Source organism: Grampus griseus, assembly GCF_964374135.1.
Source record: "Grampus griseus genome assembly, chromosome: 2".
In the NCBI taxonomy this organism is placed as follows: Eukaryota; Metazoa; Chordata; class Mammalia; order Artiodactyla; family Delphinidae; genus Grampus; species Grampus griseus.
This window is the reverse complement of record NC_139018.1, coordinates 93856441-93879835: the sequence shown is the minus strand read 5'-3', so window position 1 is coordinate 93879835 and position 23395 is coordinate 93856441. Positions and strand designations below refer to the sequence as shown.

General features: G+C 39.6%; 1 protein-coding gene across 1 annotated transcript in view; it reads right to left on the bottom strand.

The window, feature by feature from the left end:
- Positions 1-328: 328 nt before the first annotated feature.
- AP4E1 (adaptor related protein complex 4 subunit epsilon 1) overlaps positions 329-23395 on the bottom strand; it is a 93855-nt gene continuing 70788 nt past the window's right edge. The window contains exons 22-23 of the mRNA XM_082648593.1: positions 23182-23305; positions 329-441 (exon numbers count right to left, since the gene is read on the bottom strand). Of these exons, the coding sequence (XP_082504719.1) occupies positions 425-441; positions 23182-23305 (141 nt within the window). The 3' untranslated portion in view covers positions 329-424. The remainder of the gene's footprint in view (positions 442-23181; positions 23306-23395) is intronic.

The following is a 23395-nucleotide window of genomic DNA, read 5'->3' as shown; positions in this document are numbered from 1 at the left end:
GCCACAACTACTGAGCCAGCGCTCTAGAGTCTGCAAGCTACAACTACTGAAGCCTGCACACCTAGAGCCCGTGATCCGCAACGAGAGAAGCCACCACAATGAGAAGCCCGTGCAACACCACAAGGAAGAGTAGCCCCCACTCTCTGCAACTAAAGAAAGCCCACACGCAGCAACAAAGACCCAATGCAGCCAAAAATAAATACAATTTTTAAAAATTAAAAATAATACAAATGAATGTATATACAAAAGAAACAGACTCACAGACATAGAAAACAAATTTATGGTTACCAAAGGGGAGAGGGAGGGCAGGAGGGACAAATTAGGGGTATGGGTTTAACAGATACAAACTACTATACATAAAATAGATAAGCAACAAGGACTTACTGTATACCACAGGGAATTATATTCAATATCTTGTAATAACCTATAATGGAATATAACCTGGAAAACAAACAAAACTGAATCACTATGCTGTACACCTGAAACTAACACAATACTGTAAATCAACTATATTTCAATTTTTAAAAAAGATTTTTGACTGTAGATCTAAATTCGTGATTTCAGAAGGGAAAAGCTTTAAGCCAGAAAATGCAAGGTAAAAACCACAAAGACCAGTGAACTGCACAATGTGGGCCCAGGTAGTCAGCCAGTCACCAGCTTAGTAGGGGCTCACTGCTATTCAATGTTAGGACTGATCTTTTACTGAGACATACATTTTAAGCTGAAACGTGTCCAACTCCAGTAATGTATCTCTGTAGAGATAACAGGGTAATATGCAAAGTCATGAATAAGTCACTACCGATTTGAGTCAAATATCATGGGAAACTATCAGAATTACTTTAAAATATATTAATAAAGCCATTCCCCCCAAAAATGGGACATTTTATGGAATTCTCAAAACCTTCCCCTGCATTGTTTGAATCATCTTTAATACATATCTTTACACAGTATATTCCATGCACCTTGGTGTTGCGAACTCACCTTTTTATTTTTTTATTTTTAGGCATTTTATTTTAAATATAGCAGTGTGTAAATGTCAATCCCAAATTCCCAGTCTATCCCTCCCTCCCACCCTTCCCCACTGGTAACCATAAGTTTGTTCTCTAAGTCTGTGAGCTCACCTTTTTAAAAATAGCTTTATTGAAATATAATTCACGTAACATACAATTCGCCTATTTAAAGTGTAGAATTCAGTGGCTTTGGGTATATTCAGAGTTTTGTGCAACCACAACCACAGTCAATTTTACAACATTTTCATGACCTCAAAAAGGAACCTGGTACCCTTTAGCTATCACCTCCCAACCCCACCTCACCTTACTAGCAATATAAAAGTGGCTCGCCCCTCCCCCAAAAAATATCATAAACAATAATTTATCAATATTGGAATTGCCCTATGATTGTAGATTCAGAGCAAACAAATCCTGATGACACCCATGACTAAGACTCATTATGCTGAACCAGGTTGAGCCTCAAGCATCCTCTGTTGAAGACAAGCCTCATCAGCCTCTGCATGGGGGGAAGGGGGGCGGATTCAGCTAAGTGTAAGGAAGAGTGGGTACTGAAGTCTCGAACTAGTATTGTAGAATATCTATTTCTCTCTTTGATTCTATCAGGTTTTGCTTCATGGCTTTTGATGGTCTGCTATTAAATGCATAAACGTTTATAATTGTCATATCTTCTTGCTGTATTGAACCTTTTATCAATATACAATGTACTTCTTTGTCTCTTGTAACATTTTTGGATTTAAAATCTATTTTGTCTGATATTAGTATAGCCACTCCTGCTCTGTTTTGGTTTCTATTTGCATGAAGTATCTTTTTCCATCCTTTCACTTTCAACGTATTTGTGTCTTTGGATCTGAAGTGAGTCTTTTGTAAACAGCATATAGTTGGATCATGTGTTTTTATCCATTCTGCCAATCTCTGTCTTTTGATTGGAGAGTTTAATCTATTTACATTTAAAGTAGTTACTGATAAGGAGGGACTTACTTCTGTCCTTTTGCTATTTGTTTTCTATATGCCTTATAGCTTTTTGTCCCTCATTTCCTGCATTTCTTTCTTCTTTTGTGTTTAGTTGATATTTTGTAGAGAAATGTTAAAATTCTTTCTCATTTACTTTTGTGTATAACTATTTTCTTTGTGGTTACCCTGGGGATTACATTTGACATCCTAAAGTTATAATACTCTAATTTGAATTTATACCAGTTTAACTTCAATAACATACAAAAACTCTGCTCCTTTATAGCTCTGACCCCACCCCTTTCAGTTGTTGATATCACAAAATGACATCTTTACGCATTGTGTCCCTCAAAACATAAACAAATAATTCTTTTAAATGTACTAGTCCTTAAATCATGTAGAAAACAAAAAGCGGAGTTACAAATTATTGTTACATTAATATTAGCTTTTATAATTGCCCATGTATTTACTGCTATTGAGATCTTTACTTCATAAGCTTCAAGTTACTGCCTAGTGTATTTTTTTTTTTTTTTTTTTTTGGCTGCCTTGGGTCTTTGTTGCTGTGTGTAGGCTTTCTTTAGTTGCAGTGAGCGGGAGCTACTCTTCATTGCGGTGCGCGGGCTTCTCATTGCGGTGACTTCTCTTGTTGCGGAGCACGGGCTCTAGGCACATGGGCTTCAGTAGTTGTGGCTCGTGGGCTCTAGAGCGCAGGCTCAGTGGTTACGGAGCACGGGCTTAGTTGCTCTGAGGCATGTGGGATCTTCCCAGTCCAGGGCTCGAACCCGTGTCCCCTGTATTGGCAGGCATATTCTTAACCACTGTGCCACCAGGGAAGCCCTGCCTAGTGTCTTTTAATTTCACCCTGCAGGACTCCCTTGAGCATTTCTTCCAGGGTGGGGCTAGTGGTAACAAACTCCCTTAGCTTTTGTTTTTCTGGGAACATCTTAATTTCTCCCTCACTTCTGAAGGACAGTTTAGCCAGATATAGGATTCTTGGATGATGATTTTTTGTTGAAAACTGGACATTTGAATCTAATAATATGTTAACTTTGGAAATCAGGTTCTCCCCTTTCCCAGAGCTTGCTAGATTTTGTTGTTTCTGTTGTTGTTTTATTGTCATAGGCTGTCTCTGTGCCAAGCCTGAGGTATAAACCTAAGGTCTTCTCAGCTCCTTTCTGAGCTTGCACTTTTCCCTGGGCATGCATAGTCACTTTCTAATTTTCCCCATATATGAAGGTGATTTTGAATGTCCTTGTCTTTGATACCTGGCTCCCAAAAAGGAAAAAAGAGAAATATGATGAGGGGAAGGTGCCAGTTCTCTAAATCCCCTAGAAGTCACATCAGCTGGAAGATGAGGGACTTACAGCAATGGTGGGAGGTACGACAATGATCACCTGCACCTCTGTGATCAGAAGGAGCAATCAGTGATCAGAGCACAGATCCCTGATATTTGGAAGACAGGGTCCTTTTTGCCCACCTTGGTTCCTGCAAGCTGTGCGTAAGATGCTACAGGGACATGCGCACAGCTGCCTGCCACGTGGCTGGGGATAGGGAATGGGTAGCTACTACTGTGCTAATAGCTGAAATTGACCAAAATTAACCTTCCAGGTCTTCCTCTGCAAGTGACAAGCCTTATTCAATAAACTCCTGAGTTCCAAAATAGTTATGTAAGACAAATTCTGCCAGTGCAATTGTTATTCTAGGTGGGGAAACACATTTCCTGTTGCTTCTTACTCCACCACCTTCCCAGAATCCTCCTTGGCACATTCACCCTTGGGTCCCCTGTCTGTTCACCCCATGCCCTAGCACATCTATATATGCAGGACCTCCAGTTTTCCTGTTCCACCTCCTACCTGGGTGTTCAGACTATTGAAGAGGTCATGAATTCCTCAGCAAGGGGCATCACAGCCACATGTCAGGATTTATTGGTCCCAGAGAACCAAGGACCCACCTCTTTAAATCTCTCAACTCCTCCTCATTTTCTTGCAGTCATATATCCTGTTACATTTTTGCCTAATTTTCTGCCAATGTGATCAAATTCCTGAGAAAAAGAGAGGGATCTTCATGCTCTGTGTGTGTGTGTGTGTGTGTGTGTGTGTGTACACACGTGTGGATATACCAGCACCTTCTTCTAAATCACAAAACCATACCAAGTTTTGGGTTTGGTTTTCTTTTTTGTGTGTGTGTGGTACGCAGGCCTCTCACTGTTGTGGCCTCTCACTGTTGTGGCCTCTCCCGTTGCGGAGCACAGGCTCCGGACGCACAGGCTCAGCGGCCATGGCTCACGGGCCTAGCCGCTCCGCGGCATGTGGGATCTTCCCGGACCGGGGCACGAACCCGTGTCCCCTGCATCGGCAGGCGGACTCTCAACCAGTGCGCCACCGGGGAAGCCCTTTTTTCATTTTTTTAAAGTTAAATTCTGTCAACAAATTTCCCCCACGCTCTCTAACTACGGACAGTAGGGTTGTTTGAAGGATTCTTGGCAAAACGTAACATCTGCAAGAACTTGAACAAGGAAAACCAGCCCATGAGCATGCATGCTTGATGCCTCTGAGCCTGGAGCAGGTCCTCCGACCATGACTGGTAGAGAGAAGTGGTGACATGTCGCCTCCCATCTCTCCCCTCATTGCCTCTCACCCTCTGAGTGATGTTGGTCTCACTTGTGGACTAATAAACACTGGGTTGATGGGAGGGGAGACTGCAGGCTTCTTTACCCTGAAGAGAACTGCAGCTTGACTGGGCTGCTGAACTGGGCCTTTGTGAGGAAAGAGTTCCCCCGGCTCTCCTCCCCCACCTTGTAAATGCCCAGGGAGAAAAGGCCCACAGGGGAGTGAGTAACCCTCACAGTCGTGGCTGGCCAATTCCTTGCTTGCCTGTGAGTTCCCAGAGGAAATGCAAACAAATCAGACTACGCTTGGCTGCTGGCCAATGAATCTTTTAACTTCTTCAATAAAAAGTCTTTAAAACTTTGATTCTGACCCAAATCTGCTCTAGCATAAAAACTGCTGGGCCTCAAGTCTCTCTGTTGAGGGAAACAGTGTGTCTGTGGCATTTGAATAAGGATGTTTATCTCAGAAATGGTTCCTTGAGCTCTACCAGGTTCTAAAATAAGCTCACTGCATCTCACTTCAGCCTTCAAACCTTCCTGAATATCAGGTGTGTGCTTACCTACACCCCTTATAGCAGTTGTTGGGTGAATTTACTTGTGAGTGCTCTTAACTCCATCTTCTTTCTTTGTAAGCCCCCAATTTTGCTTTGTAAAAGGGCCCAGAGGTTGCTGAGTTTCCACTGAAACCAGGACAAGAGAGAACAAACACTCAAGCAGGAGGCACTTAAAAGGTGTTGGTCACTGGTATTCACTATCCAAAGTGGTCCTGGAGCTACCACATTACAAAAAATAAAAAATAAACTTAAAGAATTGGTGAGATATAAGGTATAGTTTTGTTTTCTTTTAGACTAAATGGTAAATTAGATTTTTTTTCATTCCCCCTTTGTTGCCGCTTACTTCCAAAGCAGATTATATGGCAGATACCTGCTCTCTAAAGCCACATCTCCTGCCCTTATAAACAGAAGTCTCAGGAGGAGGAAGAACCAAGTTTTCCAGACCTAGGCATCTCTCCTAGTCTCAAATCAATACTCTTACCACCTTTACTTCCACTTCTTCCTAGAAATAATATTATTGAGTTCACTTTGAGCCTTTGAGAGGAAGTCTGGAGGAAATCAGTTGCCAGCAAACCACTAAGCAGTGGTTTTTTAATCTACCCTGTCACCAATTTACCTATACAACATGGACATTCAAACAGCAGCTGAACCCTCGATGTGTCTCCTGGGTATTAAACTTGAACCTCCTCAACCTGAAATCTGCCAGCTCCAAACCTGTAGCATACCTGGGAACCCAAAGCCATCAATAAGGTTCCCCAGAAAATCTCAAATAGCTGGAAAAGTAACTGGGAGGAGAGGATTCCAAACTCAAAGAGAGAAGAGAGAATCACAGATCAGACCCCAGGCATATTTTTTCAGAAAACTGGCATGAGCAATAATTGTTAACCCATTTCTTTATTTTTTCCCTTAATTAACACCTTCACAGAGTCAACCCCAAACTGTTCATTTCCACCTAAATGACTTTTAGTGACAATAGATGGGAACCAACTCCATTTTAGAATTAATTTCCTTTAATGGCACACTTCCCGACGTGTCACAGGGCACTGAATATTATAAAGTAACATTTTTTGTTACTGTTAAAGTGCCAGTTTAAATTTATATATGTACATAAATGTGCTGAGTCTAGTCTGTTAGGTCCCCACCAAATCATTTCTAAAGATGAACACCATTAACCAGAGCGGGGGAAAAAGAGGTTCTAAAGATGTCTGCTCCTCGCATTCCCAATTTAGGCATCCTTTCTCTCTTTTAGCCTGGTGGCTATACACAACACACATCATTTCCCCCCACCCCACTTCCACCGCACACACACACACACACACACACCCCCACACACAATTTACTTTAGTCACCCATTAAACAATTTCATTCTATCATAATGTTTGTGGATGAAATGCGATACTTGACCTCATTTTGTTCTGTTTTCATTATCTTGTTACCACTATATTGAAATATTTACATGGAAACTTCTAAAATTGGTCAGAACTTTGTTGGAGCAGACAAATTATGAAGCAGATGAAATAACATATTCGTAGATATTTATAATGTAACTTTCTAAAGCACTATGAGGTCAACTCCTCATATGAAAATAATATTGCAAGTGTTGGTATTTATGGCAAGTCATAAATGACTATGTTGGATGCCTATTTTGGGTAATGGCTTTTCGGGTTTTGGAAGAATCCCTCACTGTAGGTCATTTTATTTGACATTACTCCTTTCCCTGGGGAATTTCTGGATGACTGTTTAAGGGCAGGCTGATCCTGGAGGGAGGCAGCCAAGGCTTCATATAAAGGGGTGTGGTCATTGTCACCTGCCCAGGTAAACAGTGGTTTCTGTTGTTCTCAGGTTGTAGCAAGTCCTATCTCAGGCTGTCTTGAGGCAGTTGAGGATTCACAAAGCTGCGCATTTGCCTCTGCTTCCCCTCTGCTTCCTCTGTTTCTATCCTTGTTCCCTACAAGAACTAGAACCTGATTGCTTTGGAGCTCAAACACAATTGCCTGCCCTGTCATTTCTCCATCTCACCATCCCTGCCCTCTCCTGAGCCATTAACCCAAATTCCTCCTCTATGCTACAATTTTACCCCTAGAGAACAGGACTTAGCTATTCCGTTGATCAGCAGACCTTGCTTGGAAGCCCACTTCAGAAAAACAAATAACAGAAAATTTCCTGCTGTTTTCAATCTATGGTCTCTCTGAGCCCATCTTGTTTCACTTCTGGCTTCCCAAATTCTGGTCCGTTTGAGAAAACGATAGTCTCTCAGCAGAAAGGACTGACTTAATGTAAGCACCACACACTTGGAGAAATTTTAGGAGTTCCTAGGGAAAAGCCTAAAATTCTAACACTGGGACTCTTTCTTTTGAGTAAAGCATTATATTGCCATACATTTCTGTGCAAAGTTTAAATATTCCTGAGAAGGATACACAGTAATCCATTATCATGTCTAACACCTTGGCACAGCTGTAGGTCAAATAGCTAGCTGTTTTCTTGGAAAACTATGTAATGGAATATTGATGTGGCAAGTTTTGATAGAAGATAGAGGACAGGGTATATAAAATACAGAAAACCCAGGAAGGCATAGCGCAGTAACCCTAAGTAGATTCCCATAATGGAATAATGTGGGCAACATTAAGCACTTAAAGATTATGACAAAAAGAAAATAGAGAAGAGCTCTGAATCAATCAAGGTTCAGTCAAGAAAACAGAAAGCACTCCAGACATTTCAAATGAGAGAATTTGGTACAGGGAATTGATTATCAAGTTGATGAAGGCTGAGAAGCCTAACAGGGTACATTAATGCACCCCATAGATTGGCAATGACATGAACCCAAGCTGCCACCAATCCCTAGGGCTGAAGGGACCATAAAAAGAGGGAATGTTACTCTCAAGAGCTAGGGTATCTTTTTTTTTTTTTTTTTTTTTTGTGGTACGCGGGCCTCTCACTGTTGTGGCCTCTCCCGTGGCGGAGCACAGGCTCCAGACACGCAGGCCCAGCGGCCATGGCTCATGGGCCCAGCCGCTCTGCGGCATGTGGGATCTTCCCGGACCAGGGGCGCAAACCCGTGTCCCCTGCATCGGCAGGCGGACTCTCAACCACTGCGCCACCAGGGAAGCCCAAGGGTGTCCATTTTTGAATAAAAATTTGCAGTAGATTTTAGGCATGTTCTCGCTTCCATTTCCATGTAACCCCTTTTTTCAGGATTCCCAGCCTGGGGGTGAAGATCTCTTTGTAGATTACATAAAAGATTAAAGAAAGCCACTGTACCCCCATGGAACTCAGTCTAGATCCCATCTGGCATCAAAGAAATGTTGAGTCCTTTCAGGTCTTTGAATAAACGTAAAGGAGAGAAATGAATTTGATCAACCCTTGCCCCAGCTGCCTCTCTCCCCCAGTCCATCAGAGGTAGGGCGACCATATATCCTTGGTTTGCCAAGGACAACCTCAATATATGCTTGTCCTGGTATCACATCTTTTTAGCATATGTCCTGGAATTTTCACCTTTTAATAAAGTATTATTAAGAGGTAAAACTATAAAACTCTTAGAAGGAAATATAGGTGAAAAATCTGCATGACCTTAGATTAGGCAATGATTTCTTAGATATGACACCAAATGCACAAGCAATCAAACAAAAAAATAGATAAACTGGATTCATCAAAATTAAAAACCTTTGTGCTTTCAAAAGACACTATTAAGAAAGTGAAAAGACAACCCACAGAACGTGGATAGTATTTGCAAATCATCTGATAAGGGTCTTGCATCCATAATATATAAAGGACTCATGACTAAACAATAAAACAACAAATAACCCAGTTTCAAAATTGGCAAAAGGTTAACAGACATTCCTCCAGAAAAGACGTGATGTTGAGCACATGAAAAGATGCTCAACATCATTAGAATTAGAGAAATGCAAATCAAAATCACAATGATATATCACTTTACCCACTTCACACGCTAGATATAACAAAAATAAGACAATAACAAGTGCTGATGAGGATGTGGAGAAATCTGAAGCCTCATGCATTGTTGGTGGGGATGTAAAGTGGTGCAGCCACTGTGGGAAACCATGTGGCAGTTCCTCAAAAAGTTCAATATAGAGTTACCATATGACCCAGCAATTATACTCCTAGGTGTATACCTAGGAGAACTGCAAACATATATTCATGTAAAAATTTATATACAAATGTTCACAGTAGCATTATTCATAATAGCCAAAATGCAGAAACAATCCAAATGCCCATCAACTGGAGTGGATAAAGTAAATGTGGTATATCCATACAACGGAATATTAACAATAAGTATTGTTAAATGCTAAAACATGGATGAACCTTATGCTAAGTGAAAGTAGACAGACACAAAAGACCACATATGGCATGATTCCATTTTTATAAAATGTCCAGGATAGGCAAATCCATAAGTATGAAATAACATTAGTGGTTGTCAAAGGCTGGGGAGACGGCAAAATTGGTACTAACTGCTAATTGGCACGGGGTTTCTTTTGGGGTTGATGCAAATTAGATAGTGGGGATGATTGTTCAACATAGTTAATATACTAAAAAACACTGAACTGTACACTTTAAAATGATGGATATTATGTTATATGAAGTACATCTCAACAAAAAATGCTAAAATTTAACAAACATAGTCTTCAGAGAATATTATCAACAATTTCAAACTTATTAACTATAAAATACAACTTTGAAGAAGATTACAGGCAACTTTGAGGAAAAAGTTAATAACATATCTTTCAATGCATTCTTCAGAAAAACACCAGTGACGTATCTTGGGACAGAAATGGCTAGGAAATGTGAATATGTTCCAAGAAAAATAATTCTACTTATGTTATTTTTTTTTAAATGATCAGATAATCAGTGTAAAGATATAAACTTTTGCTTTGATATACATAGATTTGTGTTGTTTTTTTCCCCCAAATTTGTTGAAAATAGTTTTTTATTTTATTAATCCACCAATATAACAAAAGCAATTTGTTCATCAATGAATATTTCAAAAATTATATAATTTAAATTATATTTAAGCCATCATTCACTTTTAAGTGTCTCAGTTTCCACCACAAATTATATGATCACCCTACTTAGAAAGAAATAATCCAGAGTAACAGGTAATAGCTCCTCTGTACCCTGAGGAACCAGGACACTGCACACCCTTACAGAGGAGAAGGTCCCCTCTGAACACACTGTGGGGCTCCTGCAGTTACCTGTGTCCCTACCATCACTGCTCTCTGCCATTGGATAGTTCCCGCAAACCGAGAACTCCCTAAGGGCAAGGACCCGGTCTCATTCTCCAGGAACTAGCACGTAACTGACCTATAAAAGGTGCTCGAATGATGAAAGGGAAGAAATAAGGGGAGGAGGAAGAGAAAGAGGGAGGATTACCCCCACTTGCTCTATTCCTGCAGCCCCAATCCTCCAGAGGTCGTGCCCCCCTCTGTTCTCTAGTATGAGGTCTGGGAAGAAGCATGAGAAGCCTGGTGTGAGAACTGGCACTTGCTCCCTCTCCTCTCTGGGCTTCTGGACTGGCAACAGCACCTCCCCGGACCCACAGTAAAGCCTCACATCCAGCCTCAGACAGACTGCCCTGCCCCAGAGAGAGATACGCATCCCCTGACCTCTGGTCCTGAGGCCCTGGGTGGTCTGATAATTCTATACTATGCCCTGTTGAGAGCAGTCAGGGCACAATGGCCAAGAAACTTAATATTAAGAGGATCTCAAGTTGATGTGGCTGAAATAATTCTTTATTTCATTGAATAATTATATATGTACCTGTGTGTGTATCTGTATGCTGGATTAATCTGCTTATCACTCATTTTTGGTGGTGATTATTCTTCTAATAAAAAACAAAACCAAAAAAAAAATACCAGTGAATAATCAATTACCAATGATTAATTTGTTAAACATAGTTTTCCTCTGGCTTCACAATTATCTGTTTCAATTAAATAAAATAATCACAGCATTATATAATTTCCTGCCAAATTAATCTAAAGTAAAAACAAATTACTGTAATTTCTCAATTTTCTTTAGACTAGCTGGACTTTTATCATTCCGAATGGCTCCAAATCTGGAAGTAACCAAGAAAAGAAAAAGCAAAATGTGTCTCTCTCCAGTAGAAAAAGAAAAACCCTCCCAGTGACAGGCTTGTCAATCTGCTCACGGAAGTTATGGCACCTTCTTATTGGCAGAACACCTAAAGGGCCAGCTGCTCCTCACCAAAGCCAAGAGGTGTGAAAGAAAAAAAGGAAATAAGAAAATAGGCAGATGGTATTCAAGGACGATCATAAAATCCCAATCTAAGTCCTAACTCTACTGCTAGATATCTGTGTGACCTTAGGCAAGTCACTTAAACTCTCTGAGCCTCCGTTTCCTCATCAATAAAATAGGAAAATAATATCTGTCTTCAGGACTTTAGGGAGATTAAGCCCATGACAGTGTTTGGAACAAACCTCTGACCCAGTGGCACTCAATAAATGTTTTCTGGTTGTTTTGATGACAAATTACTTTTCGTTGGAACCCTTTTGGATTTAATTAGGGGTAGAAAGTCATTATAGATAGTAGATAAATTATATAGAGAAGCTTGCAGAATACAAGTTGGGAACCCCCTAATGTAAGGGAAGTTGACATTTTTACTTTATTTTATTTTAGCTGTGCCACGCAGCATGCAGGATCTTAGTTCCCTGACCAGGGACTGAACCCATGCCCCCTGCAGTGGAAGCGTGCAGTCTTAGGCACTGGACCACCAGGGAAGTCCCGGAGGCTGATATTTTAAACCAGCTTTGTACTCTTTAAAACAGAGAGGACAAATAAGTTTCATTCTGAGTGGCAACTCAGACTAACTAGTAGTGGATGCCCGAAAGGATTCTGAAGCTGAGTCCTGAATCCAGGGGCAGGAGGGATGTGATAGATTGCGATGTCCACCCTGACCTCAGAAGAGGAAGTGATGGCACATGCCATTCCTTATCTTCTATGCACAAAGGACAAACCTGCAATGACTGTGGTAGCCAACTTGACAAGAGAAACTCAGACAAGTAATAATACTTCTTAAACCAAGATTTTAGTTGAGAAACAATTTACTTAAAAAAAAACTAACAGAAGTGCCAATACTGGTAAGATCTATGACACTACAGGGACAACTCCTCATGAATATCCTACTTTTCTGACTTCTGCCCTTGAAACTTGAGGGAGAGGTCAGGAATGTATACTCTTTTGGACAGCCCAGGAGCTGACAACACTTTCAACATTTATAAGTTTCATGTCCTTGGAAGGAAACTTTGAGAAACAACAACCCTCTCCCCCGCTCCCTCACTCCCCAAAATACCTACTATTCACAGACAAATCAGTAGTTCAAAGTCCACGGTATTCTCCCACAAAGAACATTCCCAAATACCACTGCCAATACTGGAGTTTTTAGCCTGAAGTTGTTCCAGCAAAGGCCTCTGCTTGCGCCTTTCTGGCCTGCCTGGCAATGTCTGTTGATGCAAGTCTTCAGAGGCTTCACTCTGATGGGAAGATTTAAGAAGTCCTCTTCTACTCCACTGTTTTCTTAATCAACACTTAGCTGCCACAATAAGGGGCTCTCCCTTTTGATGCTAACTGCACTCCCTAATTATAGGTTCATTATCTTTAATAACCTGGCCAAACCTAAAACATACAGAGGAGGGTTGTGTGTCTACAAAGAGTGACACATGCCTCTCCTTTCCAAATTTTATACAGAATTTGATCAAGTGCCTCAGGAATCCCTAGAACAGGGTAGGAATGTGTCCTTCATGAAGTCAAAACCTGGTTAGGGCACTACCTCCTTCAGCCAAGAGTAATAAGAACTGAATTTACCCTCTTGCCTTAAATAACTAGGAAGCTGGAGAAATTGTATGAAATCGTGATTTGTTTAGACTTTGAGAAACAACCAGCAAAAGATTCTAATTTCCCTGAAAGAAGGGGAACAAAAGCAAGGCAAGCCCTGTGATTGTCCCACCTTACTACCTGGAAGCAGTTTCCAGGGCACAGGATAGGGAGGAAAGTTCTAAGAGTTCAGGGAGGCCAGGATGGTTATATTTGGGGATAGAAATAGTTGATGTTTCACCAGCCAAAGTGCCCTCGTGACACAGAGGAAGAATCCTCAGAAAGGTGTTGCCTTAAGGGGGATAAACTAACCCTCGACTAAAGATTGTTCTGGACCAAGCCTAATAAACCTTAAAGGCAGGTCTTGAAAAGATCAATCCGATTCCAAGTACCTTAATCAAGCACCAGAACAAACCCAAACACCAGGTAAAAGAATATAGTAAAATCTAGTACCCAACAAGCTAAAATTCACAATGTCTGGCATGTTAAAAAAAAAAAATACCAGGCATGCAAAAAGGCAGAAAAATATGACCAATAACAGGAGAAAATACAATCAATAGAAACAGACACAGTCCCCATGTATAATGGTTAGCACTCTGGACCCTGAAACAGACACAGAAATGCCAAGAGATGCTGGAATTATTCAAAAAAGACATTACAACAGCTATCAAAAATACACTCCAGGAACTTCCCTGGTGGTCCAGCGGTAAAGAATCCACCTTCCAATGCAGGGGATGCAGGTTCGATCCCTGGTCAGGGAACTAAGATCCCACATGCTGCGGGGCTACTAAGCCCATGCACCCCAACTACTGAGCTCATGTGCCTCAACTAGAGAGCCCACGTGCTCTGGAACCCACGCGCCACAACTACAGAGTCCACGCATCCTGGAGCCTGCACGCCACAACTACAGAAGAGAAAACCCACATGCCACAACTAGAGAGAAGCCCGCATGCCACTACAAAAGATTCCACATGCCTCAGCTGTGTGCTGCAACTAAGACCCAACGCAGCCAAAAATAAAATAAAAATCTTTAAAAAAAAAATAAATAAATAAATAAAATTACACTCCATATGTTTAAGAAACTAGGAGAAAACCTGAGCATGATCAAGAGAGAACATGAAGATATAAAAAGGACCCAAATGGAACCTCTAGAGATGAAAAATATTATGTCTGAATTGAAAAACACATTAATAGCAGTTTAGACAAAGGTAAATTAGACAATTTAGGAAGGAGACAAAGACAAGAACAAATAGATATCAAATTCTTCCAGAAGCTGAGGGAAATTCTTCCTTTTATTATTATTATTATTATTATTACTACTACTTATGTTTTGGCCATACCACTCAGCATGTGGATCTTAGTTCCCTGACCAGGGATCGATCCCATGCCCCCTGCATTGGAACCGTGGAGTCTTAACCACTGGACTGCCAGGAAAGTCCCTGAAATTCTTCCTCTTAAGAAGACATAATTCTCTTGGAATTGCCATTAAAGTTTAAGGAGAATGGATTTAATGTTAGGATTAGCAGCAAGGAAGGAATAATCACTGATTGTTTTTTCTAGATTTGATCTTTTTAGGTCTATAAATTGAGATCTTGGTTGAATGTTAGTTCCAAGATAACACTCTTCCATAGAAATATAATGTAGTCACATATTTAAATTTAAATTTTCTAGTAGCCACATTAAAAATAAAAATAGGTAAAATTTTAGTAATATATTTTATTCAGTCTAATATATTTATTTGAATATTATAATTTCAATATTGTTAATATAAAATTTTACATTTTTGTACTAAGTCTTTAAAATCCAATGCTTATTTTATACTGAAAATACATCTCAGTCCTGACTAGTCACATTTCAAGGGCACAGTTACCACATGTGGCTAGTAGCTAACATATTGGACAGCATAAGTCTATGCAGTTGCATTAGTCAGGGTAATACTAGGTGTTGCAACAAACCAAAAAGTCACAGTGGCTTAACACAACCCAAGACTTATTGTAAATTCGGGTTACAGTCCAAGGAGGTTGATTGGGAAAAGAACTCTGCCTCATTCAGGGACTCAAGCTTCTTTTAGCCAGTGGCTCCGTTGTCTCCTTTCTGGAGACTTTCACCAGATTCTCTTTATCCAGCCACCTAATGAGCAAAGAGTAGGGCATGCCACTGAAGGAGCATCAGCTACGGGCACAAACTCTCTTCATAGCAAATCACCATCATACAAGAGCCCAGCCAAACCACATATGCACTTAAGACCTCTGCTTGTATTACATTCACTAACATTCCATTGGCCATACCAACAAGAATGGAAGGAGAAAGGAGAAGGGGAATGAAATATGCTGAACAAAGAACCGTCACATCATGGACGGTTCAATTTGAAAAGTCTCTGGAAAAGGAGAAATTAAAGCTGAGCAACTGGTGTGTTTCCTTCTCCACTGGTAGTGGTAGCCTTGCTGCTCCCATATTCTCCAAGAAAAACAGAGCATAGATTAATAATAAGCAAAAATATGATATGAAAAAACTGATCATTATAGAAAGTGGCTCAAACTTCATTACTAGGGGCATCTTAATGACCTACAATCTTTTTTTGGAAACCCCTTTTTAAACAGTAAAATAAAACATAGATACAGAAAACCACACTACACAAATGGATAACTTAATAAATTATTTTTTCAAATTTTATTGAAGTATAGTTGATTTACAATGTTGTGTTAATTTCTCCTGTACAGCAAACTGAATCAGTTATATATATATATATACATATTTATCATATTCTTTTCCATTATGGTTTATCACAGGATATTGAATATAGTTCCCTGTGCTATACAGTAGGACCTTGTTGTTTATCTATCCTACATGTAACAGTTTGCATCTGCTAATCCCAAACTGCCAATTCTTCCCTTCCCAAAGCCCCCTCCCCCTTGGCAACCACAAGTCTGTTCTCTGTGTCTGTTTCTGTTTCATAGATAAGTTCATTTGTGTCATAGTTTAGATTCCACATATAAGTGATATCATATGGTATTTGTCTTTCTCTTTCTGACTTACTTCATTTAGTATGATCATCTCTAGGTCTATCCATGTTGCTGCAAATGGCATTATTTCATTGTTTTTCATAGCTAAGTAGTATTCCATTGTACATATATACCACATCTTCTTTATCCATTCATCTGTAGGTGGACATTTAGGTTGCTTCCATGTCTTGACTATCGTGAACAGTGCTGCTATGAACACAGGGGTGCATGTATCTTTTCAAATTATAGTTTTGTCTGGGTATATGCCCAGGAGTGGGATTGCTAGATCATATGGCAACTCCATTTTTAGTTTTTTGAGGAACTCCAGTACTCTTTTCCATAGTGGCTGCACCAATTTACATTCCCACCAACAGTGTAAGAGGGTTCCCTTTTCTCCACACCCTCTCCAGCATTTGTTATTAGTAGACTTTTGAATGACAGCCATTCTGACTGGTGTGAGGTGATACCTCATTGTAGTTTTGATTTGCATTTCTCTAATAATTAGTGATATGAACATCTTTTCATGTGTCTATTAGCCATTTGTATGTCTTCTTTGGAGAAATGCCTATTTAGATCTTCTGCCCATTTTTTCAATTGGGTTGTTTGTTTTTTTGTTGTTACTGAATTGTATGAGCTGTTCTTGTATCTTGGAAATTAAGCCCTTGTTGGTTGCATCATTTGAAAATATTTTCTCTCAGTTCGTAGGTTTTCATTTTTTTTTATGGTTTCCTTTGCTATGCAAAAGCTTGTAAGTCTGATTAGGTCCCATTTGTTTATTTTTGCTTTTAACTTAATAAATGATTAGTAAACGGGAAACTGTTGTACTACCACCCAGGTCAAGAAATAATACTTTGCCAACCACCCAAAAAGCCACTCAGTGGGCCCAATTCCAACCACAATCTCCTCCCTGCCCCAAAGTAACATCACCCAACATTTATTACAATCACTTCCTTGCATTTCTTTTAGTTTTAATAACCAACTATGCATCCTTAGACACTATAGTTTAGTCTTGCCCATTTTTAAGAAACTTGGTATGTCTCTTTTAATCCAAAGATTCCATTCCATCTCTTTCTTTTCCTTATCTGTTGAAAGTCTCTAGGGTTTTCCACAGTATGAATTTTGCTGACTGCAAACTTGTGATGCAGTTTAACTTATTCCTGTCTCCTCTGTATTGTGAGTTGCAAGCTGGCAACTTTATCCAGAGACTTAACAAACTCATATTATTCTACCACTTTGGTTAAGATTATAGGTGATTTGTATTCTTTCATTGGGAGGCACAAAACATCTAGTTGCCTTTCTCTGTGGTATTAACAGTCTTTAGTGTTCAATACCTAGATCCATTTATTCACTGAAGATTACAAAGTATACATATTCTATCATTTGTTTTCATTTATTAGCAGGAATAGTTTATTAAGAGATGCTTCTCTTTATCTACCATTTGGTTATCCAATGGTTTAATCTCTTCATTTGCTAGTTTTCAACACAATGAATTTATTCCCTACAATCCTCCAACAGTAAGCATTATGAACTCAAGGATTTAAGCATATTTGGATTTCAATGTATACCTACATTGAAGCTCAAATTACCTCATTTTTGGCCAGTGGAAGCCTCTCTTTGTTATGACTTTACTGGTCTTTGATAGACTGTTACCTGGTATAAAAGATATTTCAGGCTCATCTCACATACTTTCTGTCCCAGACCTGTAATCAATCATTTCTTTGGGAAGCCTTAGTTTCTTTTAGTGGGAAATAGTGTTATACTTCAGGACCATAATCTGGGCAGCAGGGGTGGGGGTGTGTGTGTGTGTGTGTGTGTGTCCTCAACACAAAATGAGAACTACAGAATTTATACACCATCTTCTACATTATATCTGTATTTACTTTCCTCCACTCTGAGAATACTGGTCTCAAGGATATAGACTATGATAAAATTGAAATACACCATAATTACTCATTTGTTTTATCCCACATTACACAGAGTCTCAGATAATACTACCACAACTGTTAAAATTACAAAAAAAAATTTTTGATTTTGCATATGCTTTTTATATTTCCCTCCTTTCTTTCCGTTGTACTGTATCTGCATTGTTAGTGCATATAGCCACTATATATTATACCTTCTCCCTTTTAATTCTCATTTATTGCTAGTTCTACAAATAACCATACATTCAATGCTCACAACCAGTCCTTATGAATCTCATCCTCCAGAAGGGTTCATAGGAACAATACTCCCTGACTACTTATATGTTGATAGCAGTTTGTTCTCTTTAAACTTGGAGATCAGTTTTACTGAGTATAAAATCGTTGGTTCACATCTTCCTTTGAGTATCTAAAATATATTATCCTATTTTCTTCTGGTATAAGCATGTGTCAGTCTGATAATAATCTGACTTCTTTATAAGTTTCTTGCTATTTTTTCTTAGATGACTATGGAATTTTTCTATTTTTAAAAGAGTTTAGTAATCTTACTAGAATGTCTTGTCTTGGTGTTTATCAGTTGATAGTCTCAGGTATACAGTGTACTCCCTCTAGCTACAAATTTTTTTTTTTTTTTTTTTGCGGTACGCGGGCCTCTCACTGTTGTGGCCTCTCCCGTTGCGGAGCACAGGCCCCGGACGCGCAGGCTCAGTGGCCATGGCTCGTGGGCCCAGCCACTCCGTGGCATGTGGGATCTTCCCGGATCGGGGCACAAACCCATGTCCCCTGCATCGGCAGGTGGACTCTCAACCACTGAGCCACCAGGGAAACCCCAATTTTTTTTTTTAAATTGTACTTTCAGGAATGTCCCCTTGAGTTACCCTGTTTAGGATTTGTTTTGGTCCTGTGCTTTGGATTTCTTCTTCAGGAGCTCCTATAATGCATATGTTGGACTTTCTTTGCCTATCTTCAATATTTGATACTTTCTCTTGAATATTTACCTCTATTTCATTTTGTTTAAAAATATCCTCAGGCTTCCCTGGTGGTGCAGTGGTTGAGAATCCACCTGCCAATGCAGGGGACACAGGTTCAAGCCCTGATCTGGGAAGATCTCACATGCTGCGGAGCAACTAAGCCCAGGCACCACAACTGCTGGGCCTGTGCTCTACAGCCTGTGAGCCACAACTACTGAGCCCACATGCTACAACCACTGAAGCCTGCATACCTAGGGCCCGTGCTCTAAAACAAGAGAGGCCACCGCAATGAGAAGCCCATGCACCACAAAGAGTAGTAGCCCCTGCTCACTGCAACTAGAGAAAGCCCGCGCACAGCAATGAAGACCCAATGCAGCCAAAAATAAATAAATAAAATAATTTTTTTTAAATCCTCACTTTCATCCTCTATTTCCTTTATGGCATTATTTTTTGTGTTTATTCACGTTTGTGTTTCTTCTAGTTTAGTTTACAGTTCTGAAATTTTTAATTTTTATTTCTTCTCTAATTTCTGTCACATTTCTGAGTTTATACAGTACTAATATATGCTGTCCTTTCACATCTTAAATCATTTTTAAAATTTCATCTAGCTTGTTCTGAAACAGTAGGTTAACAGTTTTGATCTATTTTGTGAGCATGTTATACTAGTGTGCTTTTATTTTCTGTAGAGATATTATCCCACGTCTTAATCTCTCTCTCCCTCTCTCTCTCATAATAAATTTATATGGGAGTTGACCACAGTATTTTTCTGTTGCTTATATTTTTATAAAATTATTTTCCTAAATATTTAGAGACATACTTGAAAATAGCTTTTCTAACTTCACAAAGCTTTCTTTTTCTGTTTTTTCTATATTGTTAAAAAATATGGCAACTTGCTTTCTGATGTTTTCTGACTGCTAAATTTCCTCACTTTTATCTGGACCCTCTCTTTCCTTCATCTTTACTGTCCCCTCTTTTTTCTTTTTTTCCATAATGATGTTAATAAGCTGATATAAGAAACTGGTAAGATTATGATCACATGAACCACTATGTGCATTACCTCATTTCACAGTAACCCTATAAGGTAGGTATTATTATTATCCCCATTATACAGATGAGAACTGGGGCACAGAGTGTTTAAGTAATTTTCCCAAAGGCACAAATTAGTAATTAGTGAAGCCAAGAATTAAAATTTGACGATCCAACTTCAATTTGCAAGTTACCTAATGACTTCTACCGTACTTTCCCACTCGGACTTGAGAGACCCTCATCTCTCAAATCCTACCACGCTATCATTTTAAGAGCAAACCTAAGCCTGCTAAATTCAAACACTAAGCTGATACTGCCATAGGACCTACAGCTTTTTATATATTCACACAAGATTCCTCCTCTGTACCTACCCAATCTTTCCAAATAATGCCATTACTTACCTCCCACTCAATAGCTAATTACTTTTAATCAATCCCCATTGCAGGAAGGAGTGTGGGGAAAACACAACCAAAATAAAAATCCCACTGAGGAAGCATGGGGTGAGATAGCATCTAAAACTGGGCTTCTCAAACTTCGCTGCATGTTATAATTACCTTTGGAGTTAAAAAATAACTGGAGCCTATGTCTGACCCCTCAGAGAATCCGATTATGGTCTAGGGTATGGGATTTTAAAAAGGTCCCCAGTCTAGTGGATAGCATGGTGATTATACTTAGTAGTATTCATGTTGTATATTTGAAATTTGCTAAGACCTTAAGGGTTCTCACCACACACACACAAAAGTAACTATGTGAAGTGATGGATGTGTTAATTAATTGATTGTGGTCATCATTTCACAATATATATTAAATCATCATGTTGGACAACTTGAAAAAAATCACACTGCACAACCTAAATATGTACTTTTTTTTTTTTTGGTCAATTGATGCATTTTTTTCCCCACACCACCAAGTAATTCCAATTCTAAGTGGACACACTGGCTGTCCTACAAATTAACTCAATTCTGACACTATCTACCTGGAGATGGCACCAGATCTTAGAAATTAAAGGCTGTTTCACAGGACTGCCCCACTTCAGACACCAATCACAAGTCCAGGTTGTCACCTATGCTAATGACCCAATGACTATAAACTGGAAGGTCCCACAACCCACTTCTCCGGTTCAATTAATTTGCTAGAGTGGCTCACAGAATTCAGAGAATCACTTACTTACGTTTATCAGTTTATTATAAGGGATATTAATATAAAGGATACAGATGAACAGCCAGATGAAGAGGTACATAGACTGAGAAACAGAAGCGTCCCAAGCACAGGAATTTCTGTCCTCATTAGAACTGGGGTGTGTCCCCTCCCAGGATGTGATGCATTCACCAACACAGAAGCTCATCAAATCCCTTTGTTCAATAGTTTTTTTAGAGCTTAATCTCCAGCCCCCAAACCTTCCCCTTCCTAGAGGTCAGTGGGTAGGGCTGAAAGTTTTAACTGTCTAATCACTTGGTCTCTCTGATGACCAGCCCCTTTCTGAGGCTGTGTGTGGGCTCCACTCCAAAGTCACCTCAATAGCATTAACTCAGGTGTGCTCAAAAAGGCTCCTTATGAGTAACAAAAGACACTCCTATCACTTCTGTAGGTGAAGACTCGTCCAATATTTGGGTTCAAATCATTTCACCTTTCCCATAGATCACAAAAACTCTTCCATTTAACCCCATCAACCATCAACTAAGATGAAAAAATTAAATTCTTACATCTTGATATCCATCATCAATGAGGACCAGTTTGTTCTAGTCACTGATATTGCCCTTACCTTTATTAAATTATGTGGTAGCAAGTCAGACCAAATGCCTCTCCCTAAGAATATATAAGCCTTGCCTCTGTTCCTATTTGTCACATAATATAAAGGGTGGAGAAGATGTGCAAACAAATTTCTAATCACTTTTCTCTCACTGAAGCACAAATAATCTCTAGACTCTAGTCTCTAACCATTTGGAATAAGTCCTGTCAGACCCCATCAGGGAAAAAACTTCCTGAAGTCAGCCATTTAGTCACATTGGCAACTTAATGTTTTAAGAAAGGAAAAGTATGCATCCACTTAGGAAAACAGTTTAAAATAAGTAAAGGAAATTGATTCCCTCTCTTGGAAAAAAGCCCATAAACTAGCTGCAACCACTTACAAGGACCCATTATTTTTTCAGCATTATAGGTAAACATGTTTGACCCTCCCCACTCGTAGGGCCATCTGCTCTGCATCCAAGCCACAATCTTTAAGTTTTCACAGTTTTCTGGGATTCATTTTTGTGGGTATCCTCCTATCCTGGATCCATAAAGTTTCCCATGTGATGCAAATGAGACACATTTCCTTTTAAATAACTCCTTTTCCTGTGCTTCATCCCAGAGGGCCAGTTCTTTCCCAACTTTCCTGACACTATTGACATTATTAATGTCAATACAGTTGTCTCTCCCATTATCAGTTCTTACTTTGATAAAGAAATAAGTGATACTAATATAGCTGGTAAATCTGCCTTATCATATTCACTAGCTCCCTATCTTTAACTTCACTGACCAAATGTCTACTGCTTCCTGTCCTAGAACAAGTTCTTCTAGACCAGTAAAACTTCGTGGACATCAAAGTCCCCATTCTCCAAGTCATAACTTCTAGCTGTAATCACATTGCATTTGCAGAGATCTCTTAAATGACATGGCAAATTATCATGGGACTTAGCCTTAAGCTGGTAAGGTTCTCATCAAGTGGTCATATTTTCTCTCTCCTACCTGGTTCAAACTGGAACGAGCTATTTTCACTAGAACGCTTTTCTGCTGACTTATATCTTTAAACAAGATCAGATCACTTTTCTTTATTTCTGGGAGAGCCACAGGATCACTAAAATCAATCCCTGGATGTTACGTGCTCTCAGATTACTTATTTAGAGGGAACAGGTCTCTTTAGTCATTCATTCAATAAACCGAGTGACTGTCAGGTACCAGGCAAAAGGGACATAAAAATACACACCTGGTTCCTAACCATAAAAAGCTCATGTCTCTCATTATGCACACACATAACGAGTAACTTCCATATAATCATTAACTCCAGTCCATTTGGCTGCAGGCCACCCTTCTTTTTACTTACTGCAGTGGGTGTGAGGCATTTAAACCTCCTTTACCTTCTGTGGCCCAAAGATGGGGTTTCAAGTCCCAGAACATTTTTTCTGCTACCCAGTATAGCCAACAAGAGGCATCAGTGAGATCCAAATACCATTTCTGATCTAGCTTTGTGTTTTAGGATACACAATACAGAGATGGTCAGGAGACTCAGAGTCTTTGGACACTAAGTCACCACCTGACTTACCGTGTTTCTTGCATCTTGAGGAGAGGAATACAGAAACAAAGCACTCTGCTTTGAATGCTCTGGTCAGGCCAGGATGAAAGCAGGGGATAGGGACAGGCACCTGAGGATCGATCCATGCTCTAACCTGTCGGAAGCCCATAAAGTTTTCTCTGAACATCATATAGAAAGAGCAGTTATCTTTATTTTTAACCAATTAGATGACATTCTTTGGGGC